The sequence below is a fragment of the Saxophila tyrrhenica genome (genome assembly GCF_035928015.1).
Source record: "Saxophila tyrrhenica strain CCFEE 5935 chromosome Unknown scaffold_16, whole genome shotgun sequence".
NCBI classification, from domain to species: Eukaryota; Fungi; Ascomycota; class Dothideomycetes; order Mycosphaerellales; family Extremaceae; genus Saxophila; species Saxophila tyrrhenica.
The window spans coordinates 449,248-459,890 of record NW_027041748.1 but is presented as its reverse complement, the minus strand read 5'-3'; the positions used below and the strand labels follow the sequence as shown (position 1 = coordinate 459,890).

Sequence of the window (10,643 nt, the reverse complement as noted above, 5' to 3'; positions counted from 1 at the left end):
CAGCAGCCTTGAAGCAAGGACTGTGCTTCGCAATGTGTAATATTACGAACCGAACCCGCCGACGACGCGGCGAGAGATTTTTTCCTTGGGTTATGCTACGTTCCAGCGACGACTTCATTCATCGGGACGGGAGTTCAGAAAGACTGCATTGGCGTTTGTCGTTGAAGCGAAAGGAAAGACATAGGGTACAGCTCACGCGTGCACATTGGGCGTATTGCGGAAGGAAGGGGATCTACCTACTGCGGTGCTTTGCAGACATTTTTCTTGAGACGGACGAATACCCCTTTTCGCGACGTAATGCAGCGGTACCTTAGCTGGTAGCGGCATCTGCTTTGTATAAATAGATGTGACACATATCTTACTTCATCAACAACATATTTACATGACGTTGCTCTTCGTACCCGTGATATCGTGACGTGAGGTTTGAGTTTGGTGGAGGATGAGCAGGGTATGGATACAGGGCGAAGCTATCTATCATACCGTTACATCCCGCTTCAGCATGTCCAGAATGCTTTGCGCATCGACTTGCTTGGGCTCGACGGGAGTAGGCTTCACCTCGTGCCTATCACCGCATGCATTGCCGGCGCCGATTTGGGTAGGGCTGATATCCGGACTCCTAGCAGTCTTCATCATGTACTCCTCGTCAAGCATGAAGCCATCCGGAAGCGACCCCGGTGGTTGCTGCAGCACGTAGATCGTCGGATATTCCTGTACTGTCCGCCCTTGCAGCGAGTCGGTGAGCGTGGCGCGAGGATCCAGCTGGATCAACACGCGGTCCTTTCCTGTTGTGCCGGGCTTGAGGAGGTAGTAGTAGACATTCGGCTTGGAGCGTTCGGCACGTCGGGTCTGCTTCGACATGGCCTCTGCCGTTTCGCCGACTGCTGTCGTTGCATCATCTGGATGAGTCTCTGTGATGATTTCAACAGGAGGTGAGGAGCGGTCCGACTCTGCATCATCTTCTCCTGTCGAGGTGGGTGTGGTTGGCCCTTCAATGCTTCCCCTTTCGTCTCCACCCTGTGCACTCTCTTCACCCCCACGACGTCGATCGACTATGGTGACTGACTGGCCTGGCTGGTCTGCGCCCATCGTCTGTTGAGATTCGAGTGACGTTGACTGCCCAGCAGATGCGGCCTCGGGAGCACCATCTTCCAGTTTCTGCTTGCGAACCAAACGACTTCCAGCTTGATCGGCACCATCCTGACTCTGTCGCCGCTTTCTCGCGTTGCGCATGGTCGCCTGCAGTACTTCGTAAAGATCCTCCACACTCGCAGACTCCGAACACTCATTCTGCAGGTGGCGAGCAGAGTCCTGGTCAATCCACTCCGCAGTCCAGGTAACCTTCCCCTTCTTGCTAATCCGAGTCTGGTTATTCTTCTGACGACTCATTCCCAATGGTGCGCGGTCGACGATGATCTTGTTCCGGCTGAGATACTTCATGAGCCCGCTGTCTGGTTGCCACGCTTTGGCCGCACCTCGCGTCGAGGCTGCAGCAACACCGATCCCTCGTTCCTGAGCATCTTGCCCAGCATCGCCGATGGAGCGCTCGACGCCCCTGAGATAGTTGTAGTCGTGGTCGACACCAGCCGGCGTAGCCCACTTACTCTTCTTCACATAAGTAGTAGGGTCACGCTTGCCATTGCAGGCGGCCCGCTGCTGATGTCGCTTGTAGCACGCAAGCGAGCATGTCTGTGTCCTACACCGTGGACATCGGTACTTGGGCGTCTCGGCATGGCTGCCAGGGGTTAGCGGTGGGCAGTGATTGAGATAGCACGTGACGCTCTGCTGCTGCTTCCTATTTCGGGTGTTCTCACTTACCAGATCGTGCAGAGGTCCGAAAGCGACGTTTTGTCCATGACGATACTATGCAAGTGCTAGCAGTACACTTCTGCTATTTGGAGAGGAGCCGATGGATGGAGTTCAGATCGATAGGTTGTGGTTCGGAAAGAGCCTGTCAAAATCTTCTCGACGAGGCTTGGCGTTTCCGACTGTCACATTCACTCGAAGTCCTGTCTTGCTCTTGCTCATGTCAACTGACAATGCTATATCCTCTTGCAATGAACAATTACGGAACCATCTGTTGCCTCTCGACAATTACGGTCATGACGTTCAGCAGATGCGCGTCGCTCAACTAGTTGCATGCGGTACTACACTACTTCCAGGTACCGTAATTCTTTAAGATGCGGGGAGCCGAGAGGCCAGACGTGCATTGCATATGCATTGCAGGAAGGCGTTATTGCAGGGCTCATTTCTCACTATGCTACAGGTGTCTCTACAACGTGTGTCGAGTCAGAGGACAGATCGATCCAGACGATTCTGGCCCAGGTCTACCAGGTAGCACGTTGCGATCTTGATTGATATAACACAGGGAACCGCTGTATAGACAGACTTTTCCCCATTTGACGCAAGGGTGCCCGGCGTGATAACCGAGGACCTGTTTCCGTCTCAGATCAATCTCACAGGTTGGAGAGCCCGTTGATATGCGGAGGCTGTTTCCTCCAGCTGTCAGTTGCTGACCACCCAGGAGTGTGAGCGGAGACGGAGCTGAGAAGAGTGTTGTTGGACAGTCAACAGTCAGCACTTGTTGCCGGAGTTTCATAGCACGCCGTTAAATGTATCACCACGTGCAAACGAACAGCCGTGGGTGGTGCTGTAGCCGACCGGCCAGGGTTCACGAGCTGGTGTGTCTGCCCCTTTTGCCCATGACCGTGTCCATCTGGGAACGTGCACGCGCTTTGGTGTGATTATTCCCCGCGGAGAACCCGTTCCATATTGATGAGATGCATGTGATTGAGCTTGCCCACGACAGACTCTTCGAACGTCGAACGTCGCTGTCCCGCTCTGAGGAGACCGCAAGTCGTCGGTATTCGTGCAAACAACCACTTGCCGGTCGGTCCAGGAGGCCGAGATTTGGTGCCAAAACGCTCTCCACTCGGCTGTCAACCCCTGCGCCGCCCTGCGTTCTGTTACTCCGACGGATCTCAAACTAAAACTCCCCTGGATCTCTGCCTAAACCAGCGTCGGCAAGCGCACGTATCAAGGTTTAGTCGCGACCTGCGGGTGCAGTAAGGAGTCCGAGCATATGCTCATCAATTGCGCTTCTCTCCGAACTCCCTCTCTTCCCGTTCCACTTCCAAGCACTCTGTCCGCCCAAGCTGCTACTGTCACCGGGCTCTTCTGGTCGTCATCTGCTTCTTGGGACGGTGGCAGCGTCGGACTTCTGACAGGAGGCATTCGTTCTACATCAGAGCGTTTGCAAGGAGACACAGCGGCAGAAGTGCCATTGGGGAGCGAAGGCAGAAGTCAACACGTCTGCGCGATAAACTGCACACGAAACCATCAACATGCCGCCTTCCTTCACCTCAAGGCCTCGGTCTGGCGAATCCGCACGACCGACAAGCAGAGACTCCGAAAACCTCGTGATTCCCAATCGGACCTCATCGCTGCACTCCCGGATCGTGCAGCCAATGCCGAACACGATGCCTCAGCAGAAGACCGCGCAACGTGCGCCCAAAACCTTGACGCATGCTTACATGGTGTGCGGTGTTGGCAGAGAGCCTTCGCAGTGGGTGAAGGCCCCTGTTCCTCCACAAGGGAAGATTGGGCACATGAAGGGCGCAGTTGGGCAGTTCTGGTTACCGGAGATCCTGGGAAGCAGTCCGAGGCTGGAGCAAGACAACGAGATTGCAAGGTCGCTTCACTCTGCGATGAGGGTATGTGTTTGCACACTGCCTCCCATCTCTACAACGCTGACAATGCATAGGCCTGCTTTCCACATGATGTTGAGATCTGCACTGGAGCGAGCCAGCCACATTGCGTTCACCATGCCTTCATACTCCAACAGGACTCCTCCCACACGCTCTACGGCATTGCTCTACGCGTGTGGTCGCGTGCCGATGAGAAGCGTGCAGAGACGATCCGAGAACTACGGAAGCGAACGGAGCCAGACTACTACGATGCGCCTGGCGAGACGTACTGGATCCCATACTGCCTGAGCTTTCTTTCGAGATATCCGCTCTACAATCTGCTCGGCGATTACCTTCGCGGTATGTGGATTCATTGGAACAAGGCGACCAACCTCTTCCACGCAGAGGAGGTCTCGCGGATCTTAAGCTTCCCAGCCCCTCGCCTCAACGATCTTGTCCGGATCGACATGAAGGACTACGCATTGTGCTACCAGTTCCCTTCGACGCCCAACGGCTTCCAGAACTTCGCCATGTGGCCACTCTTCTGCTGTCTCGCAATACCAAACATCGTCGGTGTGCTCGAAGCAGCCATCTCCCCAACGCGTCGCATCATTTTCATCTCGCACTACCCAGCGATGCTCACAGTCGCCGCTGAGACCATCCGCTTCATGGTACGCGTCTACGAGTGGAGTGGCCTCTACGTTCCGGTGGTGCACGCACGACATGCCAAGGAGCTTGTGCAGGAACCCGGTCCATACATTCTGGGTGTTACTGCAGAGTGTCGCACACTGTTTACTGCACCATCGGATGCCCTGGTCGTTGACCTTGACCGCAACTTTGTGCTGACCTCCAGCCCGCCATCGGTCTGGAGCGCGAAGCAGCGGTCGAAGCTGATCAACCGTCTTACCGAGTCTCTGAGCGGCGAAGTTGCGCCATCCGGCGTGCCACAACATTTGCGATCTGCATATGGCGGTGGCAAGCTCATCCCGGCTGGCCAAATCATTGTCATGCGTGGCGAGGTCGAGAGCGTGCAGGATCCAGGTTGGTGGAATCAGGACAGCGTCATGAAGGTCATGGACCACGCATGTGAGAAGTTGGTACGACGCTTTCCTATTGAACCGTGCAGAAGAAGGCGCTGACACGTTGACAGGGAAAAAACACGGGCGTCAAAGCCGTTTTTGGGGGCGCTCAGAAAAAGCCGCTCATGACCAAGGTGTCTATGCGCCATCTCAACGAGATTGTACGCGAGCGCAATCAATATTCGCGAGATGCAATGGAAGCTTGGCAGGACTTTATCAACCTCAAGGGCAGGATGGACACGGAGCTTACGAAGGTTACGAAGCGCAACAATTTCTTGGTGGAGGAGCTCGAAAGCTGGAAGCAGCAGTTCCTCAAGTTCCAGGCGTTTGCTGAGCAGCTTACCAAGGAGACCAACGAGCTCAAGATCAAGATCGAAGGACATAAGAGGGAGAACCGTCGCCTCAGTGCGCTCATTGATCAGCAGAAGGACGACACTGCCAGGCTCACCGTGCGGCTGTCTGGAACTGAGAAGCAACGGGACGATGCGTTGGAAGCACTTGTGCTACAGCAAGAGATTGCGGAGGAGCTTGAACGGGAGCGAAAGAGGAACAAGAAAGACCTTTCAGCACTTCAGCACACCAACACAACCTTGCTACGCCAGCGCGATGAGGCTCAGCGTGTGGTCCTCCACCTGCGTGCCCTGATCGATGGCCAAGCGCACCACATGGAGCATATCGTCAAGTCTCTGAACGACACTTCAGAGCCCGGAATGTTCACAGACGCTGAAGAGGGCGAGATGGTTGAGTCACCGAGAGACAAAGATCAGCACGAAGGTGTCGCGGTCAAGCAGGCTGGTGGGAGGGACTCAATGCCGTCGTCGAGGTCAAGCACAAGAATGTCGAGTCGTGCGGACGGTGAGGAAGCCTCTCAAGCAGCGGAGTCTCGATACTCCAACCACGCTGCCCGCAAACGCTTGTCGGAATTCAGCATGACTGATGTCGCAGATCGCCATCTCCGCGACAAGACGGACGCCATCGCCTACATCATCCGGAACATCTCCGAGCAATGCGCGGCAGCAGTAGAGGGACTGGACCTCGCTCGACGTGCGGACACCTCTAGCACGATGAGTGGAGACGACGATCGATCAGAGTCCGGAAAGAAGAGAGGCAAGCGGGCGATGAAGACAATGTCACGAGAATATGCCGATGGCGAGTACCACGACACCCAGACCAACGGCTCGGAGTCAGAGTTTGGAGATGCCAGCGACACCTCTGGCTACCTACGTCCTAAGCGGTCGTCGTCCCATGTGCCGCCCACGCCGGATCTCGTGCACGACCGGAGCTCGACCAGCATGAGTCTTGGCAGTGAGAGCACCGCTGCCACACCTCAGAGACAGAGCATCAACAGCCAGTACAAGACCCAACAGGAGGACATTCCCGAGGTGCCGACACGCATCCTCGACCAAGATGAAGAGGCGGACATGGAGGTCTCCGAGCCGGTCACGAAGTATAGCGCACACCGCGTCTCCAGCAGCCACCAGCAGGCCGCACGGTGAGCCTGACGGCGGCTACCATTCTTGGAACTTTACGGAGTATGAGTTGAAACGGCGTGGCGTTCGCGGCGCACACAGAAGGATGGGCCATGTATCTGGACGTTTTGCTTTTCGAGGTGATGCCATTCCTTCCACGGCCTTTGTGATCTAATACCCCATTTGAAGTAGCATGTTTCGTATGTAGCGGGGCACTTCGAGGGAGGGGGGAGAATGTAACGAGCAATATCACATATCGTCCAGATTTCGGTGCGCCTTCGTCGCGCCTTCCTGGTAAGTGCGTGCCTTCCTCATGTGAACGTATGCAAACTTTATCTCGACTTCATCCCTTCTACACTTCAGCTTTTCCACCACTTCCACCTCTTTCTTAGTCCTACGTCCGACCGTCTCGACGGCTACGCGGGGCACACGGCATCGCAATGGAGCAAGCGCTTCGATGCAACCACCTAAAGTGCCGAACGCAGCTAGAAGACAGTGCTGTTGTGACAACATGCTCTCATATCTTCTGCATCCCCTGCTCCGACTCCTTGGGCCTCTCGACACCCACCAGCAGGACTCGCATCTGCCCAGCCTGTGAAGCACCGCTATCCAATCCAGACGATGCGGTGATTTCGCAGCTCAATCCATCTGAAGACTACAAGACGAGCGTCCTGAGCGGTTTGAGCCCCAACACTATCCTGGAGTGTGCTGGACGAGCGTTGAACTTTTACAGCTATCAGACGAACCAGGAGATGTAAGTCTGCGTCAAGTCTATATCGATGGGAGGCTGACAGCATGTAGCATGTACCAGGAGTATCTCGCCAGGAGTCTTACCGACAAGTATCAGTTGCTCAGCGATCAGATGGACAACATCATCAAAGATGCCAACTCGCAAATCCGGAGCATGAACAACAGGCTCGACGGTCAGTGCCTCTTCGTACATTATACCGATGCCCACCCGCTGACATTATCCAGCGTTGCAAGAAGAGAAGCGGAAGCTCGAAGAGAAGAATGAAAGACTCGCTGAGGCTTACCGCAACAAAGGCAAGAAGCAGCAAGAGGCACTCCGACTGTAAAAGACACTCAAGCAGCAGCAGTTAGCAGCTGGCCTGGAGGTTGCCGCTGACGTCGATGCCGAGAATGTGCTTCACGACGCTGCCGCTGCTCCAAGGCATGGCGGCAATCCGCGCGGCGGTGTGCCACTGCAAAGCCGAGCTGGCAGCAATGGTAGTGGTGGGCGAGGTGGTCGACGACAACAAGGGATCCCGTGGGAGAATTATTCTGCACCTCAGCGGCCGGTGATGCAGAGCTCGCGTACGTCTTCCTTGCTCGTTGTTCGAGGCCATTTCTGACATCGTTGTAGGCAGCAATCCGATCCCAATGACACCGTCTGGCACACGCACACGGCTACCGCAGGCGCTCTACGGGAACGAGAACTTCAACAGCCATACGTACCAGGGCGAGAGCCTGCACTACGGCACGCCACGGACCCAGCTCAAAAACCTAGATCCGAATGTGTACGGCAACAGTAACAGTCAGCGCTATGGTGGCATGAGTGCCGGTATGAAGGTCGGAAGGCCCCAGAATCAAATTTACCATGGGGCGGTCGGTGGTGGAAGGCCGTCTGGTCTCAACATGCGGTGAGAAATGGCACTCCTGCCTATCTGAGTCAATCAATTCGCTTTAGGAACAATTTGGCTTTGAGCATTTTCTAGCTGCGCAAGAGTCTGTTAGAGATGGCCTTGTCTCGCCGCTGTCATGCAGCCATTCGAGGCAGGTTGATGGCATCTACAGATTTGAGCTTACCGGACTTATTGTCTGTATACCTCACATACATCTCAGCCATTGTATACTACCACAGCCCATCGTACAATACCATCCCTGTCCCCCTCCCCATCTGTCCTAGCAACTCTCCGCCGGCAACGGAAACACCGCCGGGCTCTTCTTCCCATCCTTTCCCACACTCCTGACTCCAAACTGCAAGTCATCCTTCGGCAAGTTCACAGTCACACTCCCGACATCCCCGACCTCCAGCACATGCGACCACTGCAAATTCCCCGTCGACCGAAACACCAACTCATACCCCGCCACCATTTCATCATCCCCCGTGTTCCAGCAGAACTGACTATCATTGCTCAAAACCTCAAGACTCGTACTCCGATCCGTGGCAGGAAAACCAATGCTCTCACTAATACTAAGATTCCGCGGCATCGCCGGCGCATTAGCAGCAGAATACATACTTGCGAGATTCGTCCGCGCAACCCTCGCAGTGAAATCAAAGTCCACAAACTCAATCAAATCCCCATACTGCGTCCCATTCTGCACCCGCACATCCTGATGCTGATGCAGGAAATCCTCCACCGGCTCCGTGAAGCGCACGGCGGGGAAGCCTTGCTCGAGGAACGACTCGTGATCACCCCCGCGTAAGAAGCGGTCGGGGCGGTAGATGAGCGCTACCTGCATGCCCACGGCTTCTGCGGCGCCGGCGGCGATTTCGGAGACGAAACGTCCGAGGTTCTGCGCGGGGGAGTCGTTCCATCCGCCTATGAGGCCGTATTCGTTTTCGGTGGCGGAGGAGGAGACGTTGGGGTAGAAGATGCTTGCGCCGAATAAGCGGACGGTGTGGTCGTTGATGGGCGCGAAGGGGGAATTTTTGCCTGTGCCGACGATGTCGTTGTTGAAGTTGCCTTCGACGGATTTGCCGGCTCTCTTTAGTGTTTTTGCTAGGTGCGTGGCGCCATAGCTCGCTTGTTCTTCTGCTGCTGTGGCGGCGAAGACGAGGGTGGATTTTTGCGCGCCGTGGAGAGCGACTACACGCGCCATTTCCATTACGACTGCTACGCCTGAAGCGTCGTCGTCGGCGCCTGGGGCGTCGCCGGTGTAGTCCATGACGTCGAGGCGGCGGGAGTCGTAGTGCCCCGTTACTACGTACACGCGGTCGGGGTCGGCTGTGCCGGGGATCGTGGCGACGACGTTGGAGATGTTGACGGGGAACGAGATGCGCTCGGCCACGCCTTGGATGTAGCTGTTTAATTCGACGGTCATGGCGCCGTTCGCTGGGCGGGCGTTGTTCGTCATCTCAGCCAGGATCCAGTCGCGGGCGGCGCCTATGCCACGGGTGGAGGAGTTTTGGGTGGAGAGGGCGTGGCGGGTGCCAAAGGAGGCGAGAGTGGAGATGGTGTGTTGGATTCGGTCTGGGTCGATTTCGGAGAGCATTTGGACGAGCTCTTCGTCTGGCTCTTGGGGTTGGATGGGCTGGCCGATGGTTGTGGGTGGCCAGCTGGCGTCGGGTGCGTAGGCCCATGGTTCGGAGGGCGGGTTGTAGAGGCTGCCTGGGAGGCTTTGCCATGAGAGGGAGGAGTTGCTGTATGATGACTGGGAGTGGGCTGCGGGTAGCAGTGCTATCGCTGCCGCGAGGATAGTTCTTTTTGCCATGTTGTCGGTGGAACTCTCGAGATGTGAACAGAAAGAGAGAGGAACGGTCGAGGTGAAGAGGAAATGCCTTCCCTTGTCATTAAGCAACTTACTGGTGATCATCGTCTTCACAGCTGCCTTTCAAGGCCTAGCATTCAGAGCTTCGGTGCAGGTGCAATGCTGCTTTCAATCAAACCTCCGGGTTGGAGATTTAGAATGTCGTCAAGCTGGCCAGGGCAGTATCTCTTAACAGCTTCCTCATTGGGAAGTCGATGGGTCTATCATTTTCGAGACGTCGTCGACCCACGAAGGACGTCTGATGAACGTCGAACGGAGTCGTATTCATGACGAGAGAGACGGTCGTATAAATGTCGTTGCGTGGTAAGGTACGACACGATGCGTCCGGCTGCTCGGCTTCAATGTGTCCTGGCGAACATCTGCCATGTGAGTGTCCTGCAGCAGCACAGCCCTCTCTCCCGCATGAGACCAGATCTCGGCCGGGAGATCTGCAGGTCGATGTCTTTGACCTCGGTGGGGTGGCGATTGGAGCAAGACAACTGGTATCAGAGTGGTCCTGCTCTCTGGCCTGCTGCGGTGTCGAGATGAGACGGAACATCAGCAGTCGGCGTCAACGGCAAGAAGGAGACTGTCTCCGTACACCCCCAGATCTCTCAAGCCACCACGCACCCATTCAGACATGCCCCGGCCGATGAGGCTAAAGACAGGTGCAGATGCGGGTCGACGGGAAATGGTGTGAAGAAGAAAGGAATGGGAAGGCACATGCACCCCCTCCTCTCTTCCCCGTCTCTTGTCGCATGCCCATCCCATCCCGCACGCTCGGAGCTGGCGGATTGTCTCCCCCAAACCAAGGGACTCGATCAGTCTAGCCTTTTCTTCTGCTGCAGCCCACCTCGTGCCTGTCATGCCAACCCATTGCGCCTTGCCGCGTGGCCCGCTGTCTTCTCCATCCTTTCCATTCCTCTTCTTTCGTGTAGGAA

At 55.9% G+C, this 10,643-nt stretch overlaps 5 protein-coding genes across 5 annotated transcripts; 3 read left to right on the top strand and 2 right to left on the bottom strand.

The window, feature by feature from the left end:
• Positions 1-474: 474 nt before the first annotated feature.
• Positions 475-1,853, bottom strand: BCD1 (Box C/D snoRNA accumulation; the record flags this gene model as incomplete). Its single annotated transcript, XM_064806313.1, has 2 exons — positions 475-1,732; positions 1,816-1,853. 2 exons carry the CDS (start codon positions 1,851-1,853, stop codon positions 475-477), a joined length of 1,296 nt encoding a protein of 431 aa, XP_064655639.1.
• A 1,488-nt stretch (positions 1,854-3,341) lies between these two features.
• Positions 3,342-6,258, top strand: LTR77_009083 (uncharacterized protein; the record flags this gene model as incomplete). The annotated part of the gene is made up of 3 exons (XM_064806312.1): positions 3,342-3,710; positions 3,761-4,780; positions 4,834-6,258. 3 exons carry the CDS (start codon positions 3,342-3,344, stop codon positions 6,256-6,258), a joined length of 2,814 nt encoding a protein of 937 aa, XP_064655638.1.
• Positions 6,259-6,671: 413 nt separating this feature from the next.
• On the top strand, positions 6,672-7,307 carry LTR77_009082 (uncharacterized protein; the record flags this gene model as incomplete). The annotated part of the gene is made up of 3 exons (XM_064806311.1): positions 6,672-6,985; positions 7,033-7,154; positions 7,207-7,307. The coding sequence occupies 3 exons, from the start codon at positions 6,672-6,674 to the stop codon at positions 7,305-7,307; spliced, it is 537 nt and encodes a 178-aa protein (XP_064655637.1).
• Positions 7,308-7,404: 97 nt separating this feature from the next.
• Positions 7,405-7,875, top strand: LTR77_009081 (uncharacterized protein; the record flags this gene model as incomplete). The annotated part of the gene is made up of 2 exons (XM_064806310.1): positions 7,405-7,498; positions 7,595-7,875. 2 exons carry the CDS (start codon positions 7,405-7,407, stop codon positions 7,873-7,875), a joined length of 375 nt encoding a protein of 124 aa, XP_064655636.1.
• Positions 7,876-8,133: 258 nt separating this feature from the next.
• LTR77_009080 (uncharacterized protein) lies at positions 8,134-9,768 on the bottom strand (the record flags this gene model as incomplete). The annotated part of the gene is made up of 2 exons (XM_064806309.1): positions 8,134-9,563; positions 9,759-9,768. 2 exons carry the CDS (start codon positions 9,766-9,768, stop codon positions 8,134-8,136), a joined length of 1,440 nt encoding a protein of 479 aa, XP_064655635.1.
• Positions 9,769-10,643: the final 875 nt, after the last annotated feature.